Source organism: Gallinula chloropus (assembly GCF_964237585.1).
Source record: "Gallinula chloropus genome assembly, chromosome: 1".
NCBI classification, from domain to species: domain Eukaryota; kingdom Metazoa; phylum Chordata; class Aves; order Gruiformes; family Rallidae; genus Gallinula; species Gallinula chloropus.
In genome coordinates this window covers 13,594,469-13,618,919 of record NC_140085.1, presented here as the reverse complement: position 1 = coordinate 13,618,919, position 24,451 = coordinate 13,594,469, and the positions used below count along the sequence as shown (strand labels likewise).

At 40.2% G+C, this 24,451-nt stretch overlaps 1 protein-coding gene across 1 annotated transcript in view; it reads right to left on the bottom strand.

The window, feature by feature from the left end:
- Positions 1-24,451, bottom strand: part of GSAP (gamma-secretase activating protein) — a gene marked incomplete at its 5' end in the record, with an annotated part of 45,779 nt that overhangs the window by 7,006 nt on the left and 14,322 nt on the right. Inside the window, 15 exons of the mRNA XM_084267953.1 lie at positions 219-289; positions 3,739-3,834; positions 5,293-5,354; positions 7,068-7,099; positions 7,500-7,555; positions 7,940-8,065; positions 11,830-11,883; positions 12,554-12,636; positions 13,291-13,360; positions 13,661-13,878; positions 15,110-15,202; positions 15,678-15,755; positions 18,161-18,238; positions 22,273-22,358; positions 23,994-24,037. Of these exons, the coding sequence (XP_084124079.1) occupies positions 219-289; positions 3,739-3,834; positions 5,293-5,354; positions 7,068-7,099; positions 7,500-7,555; positions 7,940-8,065; positions 11,830-11,883; positions 12,554-12,636; positions 13,291-13,360; positions 13,661-13,878; positions 15,110-15,202; positions 15,678-15,755; positions 18,161-18,238; positions 22,273-22,358; positions 23,994-24,037 (1,247 nt within the window). The remainder of the gene's footprint in view (positions 1-218; positions 290-3,738; positions 3,835-5,292; positions 5,355-7,067; positions 7,100-7,499; positions 7,556-7,939; positions 8,066-11,829; positions 11,884-12,553; positions 12,637-13,290; positions 13,361-13,660; positions 13,879-15,109; positions 15,203-15,677; positions 15,756-18,160; positions 18,239-22,272; positions 22,359-23,993; positions 24,038-24,451) is intronic.

The window sequence follows — 24,451 nt, the reverse complement described above, 5'->3', positions numbered from 1 at the left end:
CTCAGTAACTTTCAACTCCAGCCATAAAACCACCTATATGGTTAATATTCACACTGGTTTAGGGCCAGCAGCATCATTAAAGAGTACGTGCCAGTCACACTGACATTCACAGTAGAGTAAGCACTCACTGTTCAAGCAAGTAGTACTGTTGAAGCCCAAAATTATTATACCCATATTTTAAAAGGCAGGCTGAAAGCTTTAACAAATGACTTGCTCACAAGCACAAGATGCAGGAATGGAGCTGGTATCTCTTCCAAACTTCTTTCATTATTCGATGTACCAGATTCAGCTAAAAAAAAAAAAAAAGAAACAGACTGAATGTTTCTAGCAGCCTGTGTACAGCAGGTCCCTCATTTCACACACCAGTTTATGTTAACATCATGAGACACCTACTAACACATCAGTATTTATCTTTTTTGCCTAGAGGCTTAAAACGTAAAATTGATTAAAATTTGAATTCTCACATACTTCGCCCTATTCCAGAAGTGCTTCCAGCACGAGACATGCTGCATCTTAACACATCATGCTTCTTGGAGGAATCAACTCATCTCACACTCTTGTATCAAATTCTTCAAGATTTGTTTGCCACGAAGGCAAGAACTGTGTGTCCAAGTGGCTGAGCATTGGGCCAGGAAAGGTCCTGAGTGTCCAGACAAAACTGGATGATGCTGGAGACAGAATACTCAATTTACTGAAAACAAGCCTGCAGGAGGAATCACAAATGTAATCTTTCCTCCTTGCTAGAGCAAGACAAGCAAATCCCTCTCCTCCACTGTTGAGTTTCCCCTTAGTGAAATCAAACAATCCCTTGGTGCATACTGTCCCTTTGTTGCACTCCCAGGCTGGCCCCCAGTACAGGCTGTCAGCATATAGAAGCCTCAAGCCCTGTTCTCACCTGGGCCTTCTAAGCTTCTGCAGCTGGAAGTAACCCAGCACGGAAGAGTCAAAGTAACTTCCTCTAGCCAGACTCTCATGGGCATCGTGTAACCACTTCCACATGTCAGTAACTGAATTTAGACACTTCCTCTACAGCTTTTATCTCTGGGCGCTGCACTGCACCAGTCAGGAGGGCCAAGGCTGATGTTTGCAAAGCACCTTGCTGTCTTCAAAACACCTACATTTCCAGGCAACGGTGCCAAACAGACTGAAGTTCCACTGAAGTCATTTGGAACTACAAGTGCTCTGCTCCCGTGGCAGTTTATACAAGACAGACACAGAAGCAGACAAATAAAAGAATCAAAAGCAATGGAGAAAAGGAAGTGAGACAAGGTCTTGCTGTCTTCCAGACCCTTCCATCGTGCAGGGGCTATGAGGCAGTCCTCCTCTTTCTGAGGAAACTCAGATCCAAATACTGCCCATCTCCCATTCCTCTGCACCGTATCAGATGATCGCTGGCCACCAACATCAACTGAAAGAGGTGCAGCCACTGCAGCGACTTTCAAAGAAACTGCATCAGGTTTTTCTGTGCCGAGAGGTTGTGGAGTCTGTTTCTCTGGAGAGATTCAAAACCTACCTGGATGTGATCCTGTGCAACCTGCTCTAGGTCATCCTGCTTTAGTGGAGGGGTTGGAATACATAATCTCCAGAGGGCCCTGCCAATCCCTACCACACCATACTCTGCCTCTGTGTGCCACAAGCTGGCTGTTCATTCTGCATCCCCTTCGGCTTGCTGTCAGGGCAGCAAACATCATGCCTCCTCTAAGTTATTTCTCCCCTTTTCCTGCCCCACTGAAAAGAAATGAGTGAAACAGAACAAGGCTAGGATAAAGTAATTGCAGCAAAGAGAGAATATATATAGGACACAGAAACAATTACTGCAGGCGAGTCAGCACATGGACTGGTAACCAGGCACACTCAGGCTCTGCAGACCCCCTCAGCAAACAAGGAAATTCCCTCTGAGACATTTCATTCACACTTCCCCAGGTTACTTCTCCATACACAGATACAGACAGCCCTCTGATAGCAACCAGCCACTAGTCTGCTGCTTTATGAGAAACTCAATGCTCCCATGTGTTGGCTACTGCAACTTCAGCTGCAATTGGTTTATACAGTGGCTACACAGCACAGAGCCCTGTTCTCAGTCACTCCTTTGCCCCTGAATCTAACAAAAAATACTTTATGAAAGCAAAACAGGCAAGCAAAGCATTTCAAGTGTCTTCCTGTTTCATTAGCTTCAGTAGCTCAGCTACACATTGCTGATGCTACAGAAACTGTTAGAAGAATCAAAGAAATTCATTCCCCTGAAGAGGATGTAGGAAAGGTTAAGATGTAAGAGCTTCTGATTAAGGTGAGGGGAAATTCAAGTCTAACAATGAAATAGTTTCTAAAGATTTCCAAACAGCACCTAAGATGTGCCTGTGAGAGGTCAGGAGCAATTATGAAAGACTTTCAAAGATTTTTAAGTCTTTGTTTATAGAAGCTTTTCTAAGAACAAGAAGTCCTTTAACTGAGTTAAGAGCACTCTTACTTCCAGTGATGTTAAAAACAAAACAAATTAATCGCGAAAGTTTGCTGATGAGGATGGCTGAGATTTGTTTTGATTATAAGATTTAGTCTACAGTAATTTAGTCTTGATGATCAAGGCTGCATACATGTTTTCATTTTTATCAATCTTAGTTTATATTAAGAATGAACAAATGATAACTGCAAAACAAATGAAAGGAAAATAAACATTCCACTTGTGCTTTTTTCCAGCACTGTTTTCAGGTACAAAGCTTTGTTTCATGTTGTATTTTTTCCTATTTAAATCAGCCATTAGATTTTCTCTCCTTCCTATAAAGGAGTACGCAGAAAACATACTGATTACCAGTAAAACAGCTTGTCAAGCCATAGAGCAAGGCTTGAACAGAAAAGTCAGAAGCCTCAGTGGAAGCTGCAGCAGTTCAGAGAATATGAACAGGGACAGCAGACTGGTTCACACAGCACTTCACAAAAGATGCAGGCACCAGCAGCCTCAAGGAAGTTTCTCAAGATTTCCATCCCTAGAACACAGCACTGCGGGGAGTTTCTGGGTGAAAAGCCTAGCACAAGAGAACATGATCCACTCGTGTCCATGTGAGCTCTTGTGGAGCATTCTGCACTTACAGGATTTGGTGTAGAGACAGACAAAACCAGGTACAATAATTTCTGTGCAAAACAGTAGCAAGTTTTACAGCTTTTTTTAAAAAGTCCTTATACTTTTTCTTAAGTCACCCTCTTAAGAAGAACTAAAACAAAATTAAGAGCTGCTAAAGCAATTTTTCACTGTAGCTTATATGGATTTCTTCAGGCAAAACTCTGCCTCCTGTTATACCTGCAAAAAGCCTGAAGTCTGTATGTAGGAGAGGTGATGATTTACTGTCATGTCATGCTGGAGAGAAATCTTTCTTAATTTGTACTTCCCCTGATGGCACTTTCACAAGGCAAAACATGCAGCCACCTATTTCACAGAAAACCAAGTGCATCTAGAGAACATTGTTTAATGTTCAGGTGGAGTCCACGTTTTCACTTCTGGGTATGGATCATATTGGTACAAGCTATAAAAGAATATACTGCTTCTTCTGCATTGTGAGTGACCAATACAACTCTTCTTAAGTATTAGTATGTCCTTTATCAATGTAAGTTTAACCAGTATGGTTAAAGATCTTAAAAACTATCTCCTCCAACCCAACGTATGCTATATACACACAGTATGTACCCAAGACTCTACCCTTCAACAAACACATGCTTGCCCACAATAGTGACTGAAATCAAACTAACCAGCTTTGCAACATAATCCAAAACTATTTGGTCAATCTTCTTTTTTCCTACATACTGCAGATGTCTCATGAGGTGATCCTTCAGCTGAGCAACCATCTAGAAAAAAAGACGACAACAATTCTGTTGACCAACATAACATTAGCGCAACAGATGTTACAAAACCCCAGTTCAGAGCGACATCTCAAGCTGCTGTACTCACAATGGTGACTTGGTGTGAATTCAGCAATACAAGTGCTCACTTTAACCGTCAATGACTTTGAAGAGAGAGAGCTTACAGTTCTTACATATCTCTGGTCAAGCTGAGTGAACAGGGGGAAAGAAGGATTTTAATGCAAGCACTGAATCCTGAGAGTGTAAGTATTTATTACCTAACCTATTACCTTACCTATTACAAATAATCCTGAGGTATTTTATGATAGAGAAAACTAGCACAAATACAGTTTGTGGCAGTACCCAGGAACCTGGGAATCTGTGTGATTAATGTCAGCTTCAGGTTAAACATTAATTGTGAAGTCTTTAAAATCAGGTATTTGTTATCATACAGTCCATGCCACTCCCTACCCTCTCCTTTCTGAAATACTCTCTGACCTTAGGTAGCGTTGGATTGCAACTCAAGTCCATGCTGGTTCTTTGCTGAGAATCACCACAGAGTAAAACTAAAGCAAATAAAAATCTACCTCAAGGAGTTTCAAAGTAGATTAATCTCAATGTGTCAGGGCAGCAGTGTAGGTATTAGGAAAGAATGCAACCAGCTTTTTGGATCTGTCTGAATAAACTGCAGGGAAGGAAAACAGAGAAGCTTCAGAGAATGACAGGCAGAATTTGGAAATAATGTAACAAGACTGAAGGAATGAAAATTTGCTGTAATTTGTGCAGACAAGACAGAGTTGCTATGTTCTTCACAAGAACAGTGCTGAGACCTTCCAGCACATGCTGAAGAGTTTTAGTTGGTTTTAATAGTAAGAGAACAGGAGATAATCAAAGATATGTATTTAGACAAAGAAAGGACAGGTAAGGGTTTAAGATAGGATTTATTACTCGGAAGGATAAGGGTAGTAGGTCCTTCAGGGAAATCATCAGTGAAAACAGTGCAGAGATGAAGGGACCTCAGAATAGCCACAGCAATCCCAGAAGCAAGGTAGAAGGAAAAAGAACAGTGTGAAGAAAAGGAGGAGCAAAAAGACCTGTGATCTTCTCTTTGAGGGAAGCAGTGGGTGAGGAATTCACTTACACGTGTTTTAAGGATGTAAGTAGTCCAAAAATAAGTGCCAGATTAAGATGAAATCTGGAAAGATGGAGTAACAATTTCTAGCCAAAGAAAGGTTGTACTGGGAGAAAGCATTTTGCCAAATCACCTTTCCATTGCTGTTTCTCTCCTGTGCCTTATGACCTGTTAAGATATCATGACTATGAATGCTAAAACTTAGGGAGTACCACGCTTGTCCCACTGCTACTCTGAGCGAGCTTCCATGGAGCACTGTAATTTCTAAGCTTCCTCTTTACATTTGTTGAGGCTGGGCGTCCTCTAGTGCACACCGTGACAAAAGCACATACCAGTCCCATTAGCAACTGCTGCTGATAATCCTCCTCTTGAAAGAGAGGTACTAGCCTTTCCTCTGAAATAAACAGAGCAAGAATCATTCAAGGACATGACAAATACCACGAGACTTCAACCAACTTCAGAAGTACTTCAAAACATACACAAACAATCAGAAGTTGTGGTTTGATCTACTCACCTACAGAACTAAGTTAGTGAAAAATCAAAGGATTTTTGCATAGGAGAGATCTGAGGAATGGAAAATAACCCATTATCTTCTCCCTCAAGTGTTTGACAAAGTGGTGTGACAGGGTTGTTTCTCTACCTCATTTGCATTGCTCTTTCACACTGTCCTGGTTCAGCCAAGCACTGTGCAGCTGCTTGCTCACTCCCACCTCTCCACTCCCCCACCCCTCTCCCCTCTGCAGTGGGAACAGAAGAATGGGAAGAAAAAGGTAAAACTTGTGTGTTGGGATAAGCACAGTTTACTGGGTCAGCAAAGGAAGAGGAAAGTAGTAATACTTAGAAGACACAAAGAGGATGATGCACAATGCAATTTGCTCACAGCCCATCCCCAAGCAGTAATCACTCCTGCTTGGCCAGCTCCACCCTTATATACTGAGCATGACAAGATATGGTATGGAACATCCCTCTGGCTCGTTTGAGTCTGCTGCCCTGGCTGTGTCCCCTCCCAGCTTCTTGTGAAAAATTAGCTCTATCCCCACTGAAAATTAAGACATACTTAAGTAAGAGCTATCACATGCAGTGATTCAGTACAGCAGAGAGGCACAGAACACCTTCTGCTAACACCAGTGTGAATGCACATGCCATACAGACCGTGTCATTTACAAACAAACAAGCTAAAACAGCTGCATGGGTTTTCCCAGGAAAAGGCTGGGCAGAATGTAAATACTCCACAGAATCACCTCCCATTCTCCTGGTTCTCTCCCATGGTCTAGCTGCTTCAGCTATTCACATTTGCATACCACTGTATAAGCCCACAACTTTTCTAACTAAACAGAAGGAGGTTACATTTAATTCCCTGTATTTTCTAAGCATTGCTTCCTGTCTACTAACTGCAAAGGAAGAAAACCAACTTATTTAATCATGTAGCAAATCAACATTTTACAGACCCATGTACTCTCTCTTACGAAGCTCTTTCCAGCCATCTTTGCTCACCTTGAAATATGTTTACTCCACCACTTAGCAGAAAGAGACCTATGTTGCTTTATTTTAAAGCACCTGAAGAAAAGTCTACCAGAAATTCTCTAGTACCAGTCAAACACCTGACTTTTATCAACAAGACCTCTGTAAAACACGGACCTGAGGCTCACCAAGTTGATACAAGGTCCCTCAAAGTCAGAGCCCACAGCAATAACCAGCAGTGGTGCAGATGGCTGGAACAGGGGCTGGATTTGAAGGCATAGAAAATTGTTCACAGTAAAAGGAGTGAGGAACACCTAGATCAGCACTCAACAGCAGGGGACATAGTAGGCACTAACATACAAACAACAGGAACATAATTTACTCCTAAATTCAGTTTTACTTATTTGTTTACTGTTTATATTATTAGATCAAATATGAAGTAGAAAACAGGTTCCCAGTCAGCATATGATCCAACCACTACTACCAGAGAGAAATTTTTTCTCTTATTTAAAAACTATCTATGTTAATGCCTCAAGCTCTCCAGTGCTGAAAACACACACAGCAATTTATTTTTATGCAACAGCTAAACAGAAATATTCTAATAAAACTTACAGCTAAGGCCAACATCAAGACATGTTATACTTACCAGAGTCCAAAGTGTCCAGATGAGAGAGCACCCTGGGGTTTGAAACAAAAATCAGTTTGATTCATATGTGCTAAAGGATTTCATAAGGGCATTAAAAATCTTGTTACCCTTTGACCTTTCAAAGGCAGCTAAAAATAATCCAAGAACTGTGTATGCATCTACATTTATTAAAGATATAAAATAGCATTAAAAAATTCTAACTAGGTTGCTAAGAAAAAACTCTTCATATATACCATAAATTTTCTAGCTCTAAAGGCCTGGGTATTCCAGATCATGCAGTAGTGACAAGGATTCCAATAACTGATTTTCAATTGGATAATCTTTAAAGGTATCTAATCAGATACCTAATCAACTATTTAAATGGCACATTAAATCCTTCAACATACTTGAACATTAAAAGAAAGGTTAAGTATAACAGAAAACAGTACGTACTTTTTAGCATTTTCAAAAATATTCCTTAAATATGCTGCAGGTCTTCTGTCCTCTTTCTGGTTTGTAAACAAACAAGAACCCCCAAATTAACAAAGTAGAAGGCAAATTAAAATACTCTCCAGTAAAATACAGCTCAGTAAAGCTGTGGGGCTTCAACCCACCCTCCAACTACCCATGTTCACAGGCATTCTTACTCACACAACCTGACCCATCTGACAACACAGGTACATGCAAGTTCTGCTTTTGGTTAGTTTCTCACATTCTTTTAACAAGGACACAGAGGCAGTCACCTTACAAGTAAAACATCTGCGAGTCTTTGCACTTCTCATAATTACATTCCCAGTCTTTTATCCCCTGAATAAAAAACTCTCATCCATGTTTGGCTGTAAAACACCCACTTCAGAGGCAACTCTAAAGACCGTCAGTGCATGGATATTTACCTCCTCTGAAAGGCTATGCCATTCCCTCCTGAGCACATTATTGTGGTAATGCAAGTGTGGCTCTGCGTACTTCACACTCTCCAAGTTTGAGTTGAGTTTCTCCCAGAAGCCTTTGGAGTTTTGAAACTGCAAAGTATTGCACAGAAAACATGAATACGGGCTGCACTCCAAGAAATATCCAATCACCCTCTCACTAAACGATTGGAAAGAAGTGGGATTAATGTAGCTTCCTAACATTCTAAGTGAAAAACAGTTCAACAAAAGCAGCTACACGATTTGTTCCCAGTACTTAAGTCCCTGACTGGATGGCAGAAGTAGCACACACTGAAAAACTGAGGTCAAGATTTGAAGCTTGCAATGCAGATACTTTGCCAGCTTAGGATCCGTTTAAGTCACTGGATGAAATGAGTCCTTCTAGGTCATAATTCATCTGACCTATTTCACATGTTTGAGATGGGATGAGAAGACTACAATGGCCGTATTGACTGTGAAGAGAGCCCTGGGCAACTGACTTAGATGTAAATATTTAGACTTGATCAAATAAATCCCATTCCAAGTTTCTAGCTCCAAATAGAGGAACACCACCATGATCTCCACAGCTGCAGGCTACCACAGTTTTCAAGTTGCATTAACACTTACATTGCAAACATCCATTTGCAGCCTTGAGTAACAATGCCTCATCTCAGAAAAGAAACAAATTCCAAGCATTTCCATAGCAATTCTACAGCCTTTTAATTAATTTCAGCATTAGAGTCAAACTCAGCTGTGAACAGGCAGGAGGAAAAAAAAAAACAAAAACCCAAACTCACATCAGTTTCCTGAGCTAGTTCTTGGACTGGGTATAAAGATTTGAAGCTGCTGTTTATAAAAGGGGAGTGATGTGATCACTGCTGAGGAAGAGATGAGATTTTGGCAGCTTCAAAAAACAAGATATGGTACTAGCTGTACTTGCCCCTCTTTATGTACATTTTTCTTCCAATGCAGACACTACAGTAGCCACATTTGAAGGAAGAGAAGTTTGAGTTCACAGCATTCCTCAGTCTTGCATTAGCATGTTGGATTTTGCTCTCTCCCCCCTTACTCTACAATGACGGTATCTTTTAGAATAAAACCTCAGAAGCCTTTAAAACCACTTCCTACTATAAACTACAATTTGCCAAGGAAAATAAATTGCAGAGACTCAATCCTGCCAGCCACTTCCCTCTTGCTGCCAGCACTGATTGTCGCTTTATTGTTGTAGCTACAGCAGAGAAAGATAAATCTCCTTTTTGCTTCATGTTAGTTATATTTAGCAGCTGGAAACTCAAAGTGCATATGGCACCATATGTTCACCCTGCTGGTGCTAACCAACGAGATCTACAACCTACTACTGCAGTACACTGCTAAAATGTTATCAATACAAAACCAGGGGAATACCAAGAATACAGCGTAAGGGGATCATCTAGTGACCAATTTATGCAACTGCGACAGCACCACCCCTGCAAAACTGCCAGCAGGCCACACGGGAATTTTTTGATGTGTGGCAGAGGGGAAGCCAGACAGCACAATTTCTTTCATCTATTGAATCTGTAGCAGGAAGTGGTACATTTCAGAATTAAAAGCAGACACCACTGAAAACCTGCACTGTATTAGATCTGATTAAAAAGTCAAAAGCTTAAAATAAAGGATTACTTTAATTAAATTTGTTTTTTCTTGAGGATCATCAGAGCAAGGACTAGGAAGAGAAGGCTTCTTCATCTTACATGGCGTTTATTTTACAGCCTTTTCTAGAGAGTCAGGAATTGATCTAACCACCTAAACATGAACACCTAGAAGACATCAAGTTACCAGAAGTCAAAACAAGGCCTTACTGAGTTGCAATCCATGAAAAGTTCCCATGAAGCCCTTCGTAAGTAGTATTTTTTAACTGACCAGAGAGAGCTCCTTCCTACAACCCTCTGAAAGAATGCAGGGTGACAATAACCTCTAAGAAGCCTGTGTACTCTCCAGGGGAGCTGAAGTGCAATGCCTCCCCAGCAGCAAAGGTACTGAGAGCTGTGTAACTAACTACATAGCTACACAGGCAGCTACTCCTTACAACACTGCTTTTCACTCCAGCAGCTCAGCACAGCACAAAGGAGAGGCTGCCTTTTCCTATGCTGACAACATTTGCACTACACATTTTCACTCTTCTCCTGGACCTCCTCCTATTTTCTTCACTTCTCACTGCCCCTTCCTTCTCCCTTTTGATCAAGCCTGTTTGCCTCCCTTCAAGCTTGGTCTCTGTGTTTAAAAAGGAAAAAAAAAAAAATCAGGTTTTTATTAACTGCAATCCTTACATCAAGGTTTTTTTGACAATTGGACTGACTGTTCCCCCTTACTCACAGATTGTCTCCATATCTCTTGCTGAACAGGGATTAGTGATAAAACTACACCTGCTACCAACATCATACAAATTTTTTTTGTGAATGTGACCATGGCCCTCCCAAAGGCTCTCAGCTATTCATGGGCTTGAGAAGTCCAAAAAGCTTCTCAAAGCAGTAATTCAACGTTGTTTCTGTGAAACACCCATAAAACATTTGCAAGAGATACTACTCATAGTACCAGATTTGTCCCCAGCATTAAGATGCTAACAACACACACCAACCAAAACACCAACAACTGAACTGACCACCTGAACTTATGCCATGGTAGATACAGATCAGCCAAAGCACTAAACCTTTCTCTGTGTATTATCATCTTTGTCCTCATTCAAGAGTCAGAGCCATTTTTCAGGCAAAAGTAGCAGGAAATATTTGTCTTTAGTTCAACTCTGACCTTTTCAATCTGTTTAGGTTTCAGACAGAAATAGGAAATGAGTTCCACAATCAGGAAGTATAGCTGCTAAAGGCATTTGCCCCCAGGGGTTTGAGGTTCAATCTCAGACAAATTAAAGGCCTGCTAACTTTGACCTCAGTGAATTACAGGGATTATCTAGCAACAAATTTTCTCAAGCAATTTTTCCCAGGTGTCCCAGCTCTTGGGGCAGCCTTTCCAAGCAAAGCATGCAAAGCTCAATTCCCTGACAGCAGTTGTGAATCTGTAGCAGCACAGCTGTGATGCACTGCTGTGGTGAAGCTTTATGAGCTAATTATAAGCACTGGGGAAAAACTGGACTTTCACCTCTTTAGAGCACTACATGAAACAATTGTCATATATCCAGGATCTAATGCTATGTGTTGCTTGTACTGCTGCACTCAAGCTCTGACTTGTCCCATTAGCCCTCCACAACAAGCATCTTATCAAAAGCCCCTTTCAGATTTTTCAGGGGAACACTTAGGAAAATTTCAAGTATTTCTCTAAAGTGGAGCTGAGGGAACGAAAAGGAAGATGGGAAGAATCATTCATGTTGTTTTCAACGGAAAGTATGATTTCCTACCCAAAGAGCACATACTCTCTCCATCCAGCTCACCACCTTTTCCAGGCTGTGCAGGAATTAGTCTAGATTTAGCTAGCCAAAGCCCTGACATCAGTGCAATCACAGGATGCTCTGGACAAAACAAAGCGAGAGGGTCATGAACCGTTGGTACCAATAGCAGCACAATGAAACATCCCTCAGAGCTGGGAGGTGTATAGGTATGTGCCAAGCTTACCCCAACTAACAAAGTCACAAAATGAAGAGGTGTCAATTAAATCTAGCAAGGATTAATCCTTAGAGGATCTTCCCTGTTTTCTCTTCAGAAAGGGAAAAATCCCTGCATCTTTGAGCTAGCAAATATCAGTCTGCATAAGTGATATTTTAGTAAATGCATAAGCCATTTCCAATTTTTGGATAAGGCTGTGGGGACACCACTTCATTAGCACATTCCCACCCCCCTAGAAAAAATGCTCCTCATCTGCAAATACAAATGTGCCTTTATACTGGAACTTACCTCTAAGACAGGTAGAGAAATAATGTATGTTGCACATGTTACTCCAGGAATAACCTATAAATACAGAAAAAAATATAAGAATATAAATAATTTAGTATTAAACATGGTCCTGGTTTGGGTATCTAAGTGAACCTCCATTACCCATTTCCTTTGTGAAACCAGCTACCTAGGCAAAGCTGTACACTCAGTTTTGCTAAAAAGAAACATGTAAGATGTTTCTCTCATTCATCTCATCTTAAAAACAGACAACATATCGAAGCAGCATCAGATCAGAGAAATTCATAAGCTATTTGCTTTAACTGTAGAGACTTGCCTGAAGTTATCTTACTTCTGCAAACTTAGTCATAAATTTTAACTCTACTGATACTGTTTGTCTTGGAAATAATTCCATGATTTTGCTGGTTAAACATATTATGTATTCATTATGAACCTCATATGACAAGTAATAAATTAATACTTTATTATGAAAACTGAGATATTTAATCATCCATTCCATTATAGTAGCTGTTCTTGTTTTATAAATACATCTTATTTCTTGGCAAAAAGATAGGAGTCATGGATAACGCTACTAAGGTTAAGACTTGACAAAATAAAAAAGGTATAAAGCACAGATATGTATTTAGAGAATAACAAGGAAAAGGTAAGGCATACAAGTTAAAGGCTGTACTAAAGGAGAAAAAAAATAGATTGCCTCTAGCTATTAAGGTGCCAGCTGTTATCTTACCCCAATCCAGTCAAGCAGTGATGTGTATGGCAAAAGTTTATCCAGGTTATGAGTTTCTGGACACATTCTCCAGTACAGGGAGGCTGAATATAATGAAAAGATTTATAAGGGCAAGATTATATAAACTATCAGTTAACAAGAGCAGGCTTCACAGTCAGTTCCTTATCTAAGCCTTTTTTAGGGACAAATCCTGCTTCTGTGTCTGAAACAGTTTCCTCCACAGTGGAACTGGTCCCATTCTGTGCACAAAAGGAGGAAGAGAAGTCCAGATGGCTGTGGGGTTGGGTCAGCTGCTTGGCTACAGCTCAGCGCTGCAGGGGTCCTTTTGTATAAAGGCTCAGGGCACAGGACATGCACTGGCTAGGCTGAGGAAGGAGCTACTAGAAGAGAGTATCATGATATGCCAAATCCTTGTAAAAAAAGATTCAGACCAGACTGGAAGAGATTTGTTTCTCTGCTCCAGTATCAATTATTTATCTCCCAGATATCCAAGACAGAAACCAGATGGAGAATTTGCTCTCCAGTGACCTATTTGTACCACTAGACAGAAGAAAACATTTGAAAAGTTTTACTGCCAATCTGATTTTGAGAAATCCGTGTACCTTCTAAACTACTGCTATTGTCTTTAATACCTCAAAACACAGGCCAGTTAAGGAGAAGCTTCAATGTTATGATTTATGTTAAGTCACAACTAGGGTATGTGGGAAAATCCAGTGTGCAGGAAAAGAAATACCTACCAATGATAAATTCTTGAATGGGGTCAAAAGAATAACATGTTGACAGGTTCTCAGAAATCCACCAAATAATCTGTCAGAATGAGAACAGGGAAGTTCATCACATCGCTCTGTTTAAGCATGTGTTGTAAGAGACTATAGAAACTTTGTCTTCAGTAGTAACACTATGCATGAAGTAGTGATACAGAGACAAGTGCTTTCAGGACAGCTTGAGCAATGAAGCAGTTGGGCAGCCCAGCTGACGAGTCTCTTGACACTGCTGAAAGGTACATGTGAATCAGGGCTTTTCTTCTTTGGCTGATACCATTCATGCCCTGACCCTGCTTTGTATAAAACATCAGTCAGAAAAAACGTAGATAAGGTCTTTTCCTACCTGCATTTCCAAGTCTTCTGTGTGTTGGAAGTATAACAGGGCACAGTGTAGAGCTGCCAGTCTCTCACTGTCTTGTTTGCTTTTCTGTAGGAACTGCAGCAAGGCGCTCTCACTGATGCTCACAGTATACATACTTCCTACATGGCAATCCAAGACTGTTGACACGAGCGGGGATCGGATGAAGCAGCTTTGCAGTATGTCAATTCTTGCATCCTCACCTGAAGAAGGTTGGTTTGAGAATAAAAAGGACTAAGAATATAAAGTTTTGCTGCTAGCAATATTTCTCTTCCAACTCCCAGGTCCCCAGCAGTAACTAACACCCTGCCTCCTGCACTAGCTACTATGGTATTACTCTGAGGAGAAGAAGGAATGGTGCTGGCTGGGTCAAGGAAGTAAATGAGGAGCACAGTCCATACTCAGTTCTCTCCTTTCCTACTGGTGAAGCAGATTCGATGCTCACAATGCTATCATAGATACACTGGATAGGACAGAGAATGGCACAAGGCTAGTAAAGGAGATTCAACACTAGAAACAGCACTAAGCATACTGGTACAGTTCAGAGTTGCTCACGTGCAAGGTCATTATACAAACTTGTACTGGTGGATCTCTTGCCATCAATCCCAATGGCCAGACCAGGAGGGTTTTCCTCTATGATTACTGATTAAAGCATCAGATGTAAAACACTTTGTTCACACTAGTGCTATGGTTCACAGCCACAGTACTATACTGTAGGACTCCAGACCCTTTGTGTAAGAGAAATGGGGGCCACCATACAACACTGATGCTTCCCACTCCAGTCTAGCAGCAGAGTATTCTTTAATGTATATGCAACAGGCATTAGCTTCCTGTGATGCTGTCCCTGCACCAGTTCCCACTACTTAATTCTTTGTCACCCAATCAGAACAACAGATTTCTGTTTTCAAACAAAGCCCCCCCCAGCCCACTTCCCATAAAGTCGTGTTTGTTGGAAATTAAGTAACATGCCTCTCAGATGAGACTCTAAATCAAATTGCATCAGCCTGATCAGGTGAAGGAAACACAGATTTCCTCTCCCCACACCCTCCAAACACACACATTTAGACCAGCTCAATTGGAGGAAGGAAATGTAAAATCAAATTTACATCTCCATGTGAAATTTGAGAACAGTAGAGGACTGAGAAGCATGTGCAAAGATGGGGGAAGGGAAACTATGAAACCAATTCAGTGAAAGGTTGTTCTTCCATTTCATAACAAGCCAGAAGTACGTAACAGATGAAGTATGAAATGTCACTTCAGGTTCTCTTTTTACAATGGAAAGTGGCAAAAACACCATTCTTATGTTTTCAGTCTCTCTCCTTCAGAAGGCTGTGCAATAAAGCAAACGTTGAGAAATACAACTTCCATGTAAAGAGATCTGAACAAGTTTCCACTACAACAAAAAGATTACTTCAAAGAACAGTCTTACTATACCTGTCAGAAATAAACTATAGCACAGCCGGTCAGGATGCTGAATATTCAGGAGGTGCAGAAACTGGCCAGGTAAATAAGCAGCTACATAATAGTCTATTTAAAGAAACAACAGTGGTTAATTTAGCACTTGAACACTTATCTGCTTTAAGAGGCTGTTTCACATGATTCTCATCTTGGCCCACTTCTCTCTGATGAAATTGATTATATTTAGGAAATATAGAAGTTCATTAAAAGCTGTTGTTATATTAATACGGGAAACACTAGCAACACATTTGGGTTTCCAAGGGAGGATTCAAGAGGCTTGAGACACTCCAGGACTCAGCAGCTGATCTCCAGAGCAGATTCTGAGGCAACTTCAGAGGAAGTTGCTTACTAGTAGTAAGGTATTGCAGTAGCAAATGCCAATTATACAAGAAAAGAAAAAAAAAAAGCAGCAAGCAGCTACACAACACAACTATTTAAAAATCATGGGAAAAAATTCTTTCCTTCTAGAGAAGGGTTAGCCATTTGTCTCCTTATTGGAGACAAGGAATGGCAGTCACACAGGGAAGTAACATAAGTAACCTACCAAGATTCATAAAAGCCACTTCCTTCAATTGATGAGAATCTGTTCTTTCTAGAGAAACTGTAAAAGTTTTGTTGTAACCTGGGGAAAAATAATAATACTTTTTTAAAAACCCAAACAATAAACACCATTGTTATAAGCCAAGTATGACTTTATTGCTAGAAACTTCGTCAGTGCCAATACACCCAAACAGGGATAGTTCAGACTGTTTTACTGCCTTGTCTGCAAACACAGATTTACTTCATCCTAACCAGAGTTGCTGCACACTTAGTTCTTTAGAATGCTGAAACCGGCCATGCCCTGCACAGCCTATGTCCATGTTTACAGAAGCATTCCATCCCAGAGCAAGCTTGTGGAAAAATATTTCCCCCCTAAAAAAAAAAACCCAACCCAAACAAATCTTTTATGTAGCTGTGCTTCACATTTCAGTGATCTGTCCACGGTGTTAAAGAATTTCCAGTTTGTTTATCTGCATGCCCTATTGCTGTAATTTAGTTCAGCTCTGATTAAACATGGGTTAATTTCAGACCTGCTGTGTTTGCATGGGCTTTGCATCTGCACAGATGTTATTTTGCTTTAGGCTTGCACCATACTTCTTTTGGCATCCAGTAATGATGACAGAGTCCTGAAACTTCCTCAGTCTCTGATAAAAGCTGAAGATTAAAGTAACTAAGACGACAATGACTAGTCTCCCAATGTCCATTCTGAAACAGCCTAAAGGCTGAATGGTGTCATGATCAGGATGCTACTTAATACTGCATTAAAATTCAAGATAACACACTAGATCCACAGTTTGCAGGACCACCAAGGAAAAGAGCAGGTCAAGAGCCATGCTTCAGTTACTCATCCAGGCGCTTGATTCCTGATCCTAGCAAAGAGATATGCTTCATCTACGCTGAAAAAAGACCCAAACCAAACAAAACCCTCTAAGGCCAACAGCAACACTACAGATGACAGGGTATCTAAAACATAGTTTTTCATATAGGATACTGACTGAAGTCCCTGGCAGTGTTCAAAGCCAGGTTAGATGGGGCTTTGGGCAACCTGGTCTAGTAAAGGGTGGTCCTGTCCATAGCAAGGAGATGGAGCAAGATACTGAGGTCCTTTCCAACCCAAACCATTGTATGATTCTATGAAATTCGGAAGTTTGCTTGCAAAGAGTCAATACACTCACGATCACCACTCCGTTACTCGCCAACGCAAACACATGCAAGCTAATGTCAGCACTGCACAATACACCTGCAACATGGTGGTTTTTGTGTTTATGCTACATCAAGTGACTGCTTTAACAGCTTTCTTCCAAGTCTACAGATGCTGGAGCAGAGGGTGAACTCCTTAAATGCGGCTTACGAACCTGATGAGCCATGAGCTGCTTCTGTGGGTCACCTGAGTACAAGTCTTAAAATTCTCTTATAAAACTGATGAATCTTACATGAATTCACAAACAGCTCTGCACTGAAAAACTCCATTCCATGGAAGTAATTTCAGATGCAGCTGGTCAATGTCACCAAATTTATCCTCAATGTCACCAAATTTATCCTCAGTTTCTTCCTGGTACAGATAGGGATGTATGAGGGCCATGGTTGGCTCCAAACAATGCAACCACCCTTAAGCTACACATTAGGTACATCTGGGGAAATAAGCCCATCATAGCAGTTCAACGCAGAGTACTGCCACACCCAGAATGGGCTTTCCCAATTTGTTAATGCCTTCAAGAACACAAAAATGCAGTTCATCCAATCCCACAATGCTCTGGCAGCAAAGCAACATGTTAGTACAGCTCTGACACATGAAGTTTCCTGACACAAAAAAGCAAATACTTAAAGTGAAAGAGAGCTATGCTGTCTACTTGAACACTGTTACTCCATACTATGCAGCTTCTTGGTTGAAAAATAATTCACCTCTCTCCTTCACTTATCAAACAAGAAAGTTATTGCTAATAACAAGTGTTTTATTCTGATTAGAGAAAAAAACGTGTTTTATTCTTTTCAGTAATAAAATTAAAAGATAGAGCACCACTTACATAGCAACTGTTCTTACAGTCAGTGGGTGTTGCACCTCTTGCTGTGAAAATGACATGTTGAACTGGAACTCTAAACAGAAATTCAAGCTAAGAGCTGTTGGCTCTTTTTCCCCACATAAATGCCTTATGGCTAAGCACAACACACCTGCAAGCTCCCACAGATTTCATTCACGTTTGTGCTCAGCACGCCGGAAAGTCTGGCTAGAAATAAGGGACCAAATTAATAGCCACTCACGCAGCCGTTGGTTTGAAGCTACTTGCTCAGCATCAGGCAGGAAGTCTACAGCAGGGAAGTCAACTCGGCAGCTGAGGGCAGCTGAGGGCAGCTGCTGCCTTTAAACACCAGCCACAGTAGTTTATTGTCTGCAACTTTGGTAGTTATTTGTTTCCTATGGCATTCTGTGACTCTTCCAGCAAAGTGATATTCTCCAAAATAAAGCACAACTTAAGAGGTTACTCTTACCTTTATGTAAAAAATATATGGAGTATGTTACTTCATCAGGAGTATCAGAGGCTAGACTACAACACACACAGAGGCCTCCTAAAAAGACAAAAACAAAAAAATTGACTCATCTATCTTAATACCCAGACATCTTCATACTGCACAAAACTAGAGCAAGACTGTTTCAAAACAGAAACTAAACGTCATCTCTGAAAAAGGTAAAGATCACAGATATATATATCACATATGTCTGACCATCACTTACCTAATGAATCACAATGCAAGAGAGAACAGAGGAGGCAACATGGTACAATGGAAGCCTGGGGTCTGACATGGCCAGTTCTTCTTTTTAGGATAAATATATTTTTAGCCCTGCTTAGTAGAAGTCAGACTTGCATCCAGACAGCCTCAATCTCTACATATTTTCTGTTCAGAGACTCTCAAATACATAACAACATAGTAAAACATTTTGCTTCTGAAATAATTTCATGTTGGCAGCAGCATAATATGCTATGAGAGCTTCTCACTGCTAGAAATGATAGTCGCTGCCCAGAGGGCCTTTAAATCCCTTTTTTTGGGGAAGTCAGTCCTTGGCAAAAGCTTATTTCAGCCAAAGTACTCTGTGCAGCAATGCTTCCCTCTCCCAGCCTTATTCTAAATCAGACTGATAGACTGTTTTGATGCCGGTCGATCCACCTCTTCTAAAAACTTTAAACCCACTTACTCAGACGCTTTGTTGAGCTGCTTTAGGTTTCATTTCAGAAACAGCTTCCAAAACACACTACCCCAGTATAGTCATAGCTGGGCCATGACAACAGCCATTCACCTTTTACCTTTATTGAAAGTTTGTCACTTAAGGAAACAGAACAAAAAACCATAATACTCTTCTGTAAATATATATATATATATGTATATATACACACACAGAGGTTTATGTATACAAAGTATACAAAAAAAGGCACAACATGGAAACAGCACAAACACAAACAAGCACAGCCACCAAGGTATTTTACTTGGTTAAATGCCTTGTACTTCAGACCACCAGGCTGTATTGTAGCTGTGACATGGACTACACTAAGCCAACTTCACACTTTTGGGGGAGGTAAATACTTTCTTTTGAGATGCTTTTTCCCCCCTTCTGCTTATTCTTAGCTGACTGAATATTGTTTGATACAGTTTGGCTTGGATATTTGAGTCATTTATACAATAGACAGGGCATTTTGCCAGACCACTTGGCATCTTTCAGAGCATGTATAATTTTTAAAGTAGCAGCATCAGGACTCATGAGGAAGACTGGAAAAGCTCCAGCAACCCACAATGTTGTTTTATTATCAACAGCTCCCTTCCAACACTGCAAATTTTTTTCTTGTATGCTGGAGGCTAGAGTATATGTGGTTTTGCAAACTAGGCAACTTGCAAACATGTCTGTTCACATTGAAGTGTCAGTGGGTATACACACAAGCTGATGACAAAAACAGTGGCTATGGGGAACTATTAATGGGACATGCATCTTTCAGCTCTAGCATACTGGTCCAGATGTTAATAAACTGAACTACAAACAAGAGAAAATATCAAATGGTGCTTCATTAATTTAGATAGAAATATGACAGTCTCAGACTGGCAAGTGTCTGTTACATCTGATACTGCCTTGGCAATGCCAGCAGAGCAGCCAGAGACTGCAGATATAAAACAAATTCCTTTTGGACCCTCATCAGTGCTCTCTGCAAATTAGAGCCGGGGTGTGCTGACACAGGAAAAGGTTGTTATATGGTAAGTGTTTCATGCAACGCCTTCCACACAATGCATTTCAAAATCAGGTATGGCTCTTGCTGTTTGCAAATAAATGCCACAGGGTGAGAAGACTCATACAAGGATAGATTTGGATGGACTCTTATCTCAACCAGAACAAAGCAGAAAAAGGAAGCACTGAAAAATTAAGTTCTGCTCATAGAGGGTAACAGTGAGTTACTAAGTTCAGCAGAACTAGGGAAACAACAACTAAAAACAACTCTGCCACTTGATAAACAAACATCATACCACTGAAACCCTGAGTCTCCTACAAAGACATCAAGTTTTCCCTAGGAAACTAGATTCAAATTGTTCACCTCTGTCCATGCAGAAGCATAAAACACAAGGCTGCACCAAGATCTCAATAGTGTCACAATTCAAATGACATTGCATTGTGGCATTTTGCTTAGTTGTCCTGTCTTAGGAGTGACTTGCCTCATCTAAATTGAGCTATCCAAACACATCTGTTAAGCCCTTATATAGCAAATGAAGAAATATGGATAGAAGCTATTGTCCTCTGGAAATGCCTATATCTCCCTATACAGTCCAGATGCTTAACTTTTAGGCAGGTAAAGGTAGGTGACAGTAATACATATGTCATTTTACTTCCTGCATTTTTTGTTAACACCAAGCAAATTAAACTGAAAAGGACTTCCAAAGCACTAGAATGAAAATATAACAGCCCAGTGTTGTTTAAATAAACGCTGAATTCTGGACAAAGTTAATTCTGAGACTAGAACTGCTTTATCTCAGCTAATCTAGATGTACATAGTGGGGTATACCTGGAGACATTTTGTCTCTATTGAATGTAAGGAACAATGCTACTTTTCTTCTGCTGCGGAAGTCTGAGAAAGGAAGAGTGATTTCATTCAGAGTTCACAGTGGCAGTAGCCAATAACTGGCTTATTAAATGGGAAATTGTAAGGAATATTCCATTTTGAAGTGATACCAATTATTCTTTGCCAGAGACATCCAAGTGGTACAAATAGGGGTACTGGCATTAATATTTGAAGCACGCTAGCAGACCAGAGTGCCCCAAAGAGCCTGCAGTCCAGTTCTGTAAATAACCAGAAACAAGTAACACAAAAGGGAAATTTAGTGTGATTACCCACACTATTATTCAACAAGAAGATATGGCCTCAGCACCAAAACAATCTGCTCCAAATTGTCAGTTATTCAAAATGGATTGTGCAAAGTAATCCTCAGTTTCAAGTAACATCCAATGAAAAGCCCAACACAATAATCTCATTCAGTAAGTGTAATTGTCAAATTATGTGTCGTACACTAAGCACAGTGAAAAGCACATGTGAAAGGTTCCACACAAAATTTAAATAACATGTTGCCAGATGGAAAAGAACATTTTCCTTCAAGGTAATCAAACAAGTTTTGTCAGAGGAAGACCAAATTTCATCCTAAAATGCTTCAATCTGAAGAAATCTTAGATGAGTGTAGGTTTACAAGGAAATACATTCAAATCAATAACATAATCCGTTATTGGACAGGTTGCTTGCATAATGCTGTCTTGATAATAGAGAAAAGTAGCCTAATCTAAATTTGAGAGATAGAAACTTCGCTTTCTCTTATTTCTAATTGCTTCCCTCTACTCTTTGTAAGCTGGTGGCTGCCTTAGAAATAAAAAACACTCATGTAAGGAAACTGTATTTCACTTACTTGCATTAATGCTCATTTAACTGCAACCAGCAAGTACATCAGCAATTCCCCCATATGCATACAGCACGCCTTCAGCAGTGAGCTGTAAAGCCACTTCTGCAGCATGTCATATTCCTGTAGAACTCTGTGGACTATTGAAAGGTTAAGCAGATAACCATCTCTGCTTGGCTGTATGGTCTACTTCAGAAGCTGAAAATGCAGACATCTGTGATTAACAGATGCCTTGAGACCAGTTTTGAATCAGGGAAAAAAAGCTCATGGCATGCATTAGGATACAGGGAGACTCCCAAATCCTAAAGTTTTGAGGAACGTTTTAGGTTTAAGGAATCATACATATACTAAATCCTTAGCTATCACATACTAAGCTTAGTATCGCATACTTAGAAGGTCCAAGTATCACATACTGACAGCAAAATGAGGCCTTTAGAATCTGTATTGCACGTGCTCTGCTTTACATGTGTCCACTCTCTAACACAACTACAGTCACCCAGATAACGGCCCTAGCCCAAACCTTCCATGAATTTACAATTCTAGCACATTTTTGGTCAGCTTTAACATTAGATTGCTCTAACTCACAAAGATTACAAAATATATGTAACGTGTTATGAAGAAATTTAGGAAACAGTTATGATGCCACTGGAGATAATTGTGACAATATTGTATTTATTCCTTACCTGCTTTACTTGTAAAAACCTGAAGATTCAAAGATCCAGATGCAACAGCTTGGTCTTGACAGTAATCATATCCAAAATTTACAAGTCTAAGAGCAAATAAAGACTTCTGAATAAATCACTTCATCCATTCATCATAAGGCAAAGGTCACGAGAACAGTCATTATGAAATCAAACTGTACTATTATAATTAAATGTTCTCTAATGCAAGTTCAATTAGGCTTTAACCAATTTAACCAATCTGCTCGATGCTGTTAGAAATAACAAGCCCAAGACAGCACACTTGTCAGAAACCAACAATTTTGGTCACAGCTGCAAACTTCATAGTCACTTACTGCAGCATTGTCCAAGCACTCCTATACTGTTAAGTATGATGGAGTACATTAATCACACCTGATAAAAGTGAGGCTGCAAAGCTTTTGAGTAATGTCTCTAAAGCTACATTTTAATCTGCAACTAGACACGGAAATTTCAGTAGAAATATACAAAAAGGAAGCACAAAAATCACACTCACATGGAACTGTGAGTGTGGACATTCTTTTTCAGCTTCATGCTGCCTCCTCCTTAACCGTTTTCCATATATTTAAAATCTACAAGTCCAATTTTTGCCATGCAGAACATGCATCAGAAGATTGAAGTCAGTCTGCTTTTGCTTTTTCATGTTTTGATTTGTTGTTGGGGGTTTTTTTGGGGCGGGGGGCGGAGCGTTTCTGTTTTGGGGGTGGGGTTGTGGTTTTTTGTTGGTTGGGGTTTTTTTCAGAAAGGTTTTTGATCCAGTAGGGATTTCCCCCTAGGTCTTCTGCAATAATTTGTGTCCTGGGCGGTGGGGTGGGTGGTGAGGGGTGGAATTAGCATTCAAGCTCTTACAAGGGCTAACTAACTGTAAGAGGGTGCACTGTCCCTTCAGGGCAACCTGCACATGCAGTAGCTCCACAGAGCACCTTCTGCATAGCACTGCTACATTCTGAGCCCCACAGGTTGGGCAGGATAGAACTCAACTGCCTACAGCTATTGATATTGAAATTGGATACCCATTTTGTTTTGCCACCCCTTTTTATTCATGAAGAGAAACAGGCCCTTCTGGGACATCAATACAACTGACGATAGATGAGGAAGAGATTTATTTTGACTGAGTCTCAGACCATCCTGAGTAACTTTTCCCTCAATTAAAAGGGAGCCTTAAGGAGACAAGCTCAGATACATTTATGTATGTGGTAGATGCAGACAGAATCAGATGAGTATAAGCCTTTGAAAGCAGGCTACCTGGAAATAGCATGCTGGAGAAGTGTCTCATAGGCTATAAAAAGGAGCTACTGGCCTGGTTAACTCTCCAGTAAAACATGTAACAGCAATTAAAAATAACTTCCCCTGAGAGGAATTTTGACATCCCCACTACCACATGCTCAAGATTAAAACAAATTCATTTCAACAGATACAGAATACTCAGAGGAAGGATGGTTTAACCTATAGCTAGCTCTGCAGACAATTTTTTTTTAATGGCACCAAAAAGCAGCCAAGGATTAAATTAGATTTTACAGTTGATTCTGATGAAAGTGAGAGGAACCAGAGGTTTGGACACAGTGTTCATATTATTCTTATGCACCAGTCCCATGTAGTCATCCACAAAGATAATATGGTTTGGAAACAAATTTTATTTAGGTATGACAACATTACCCCATATACTAGAAGGAAAGCAAAAACAAATCATAAAAAAAATCCCTTACTTGAATTGTGTGTCATTTAGAGAAATATCCAGGTGTGATTCCAGCTGTTAAGAAAAAACAAAACCAAACTTTATTTAGCAAGGTCAGTAGAGTATGATTACTATTTCAAGCCAATAAACGTGTCAAACTTACGTTTCACCAGATTCAACATTTTAGCAAAGTATTTTACTCTCCTTTAATCACCCCCAAAACCACAGTTTATTTTAAATAAAATTGTGAGATATTTAACCTCCTGTATTAAGAGCGAATTTTGGCCACTGGGACAAAAGCCTAATAAGAATTACATGTTCAGCAGTTGTAATTTCTGTTCTCTGTATTTTGGCCACAATAGATTTTCCTGTCTCACTTAAAGTGGACACAAAATTAGCACATGTCTAATGTATTCAATAACCTGGCTTTTCAGTACCTGAGTATAAGATCAGTAAAATATCGTGTCACTTCTTGGTCAATACCTGTAC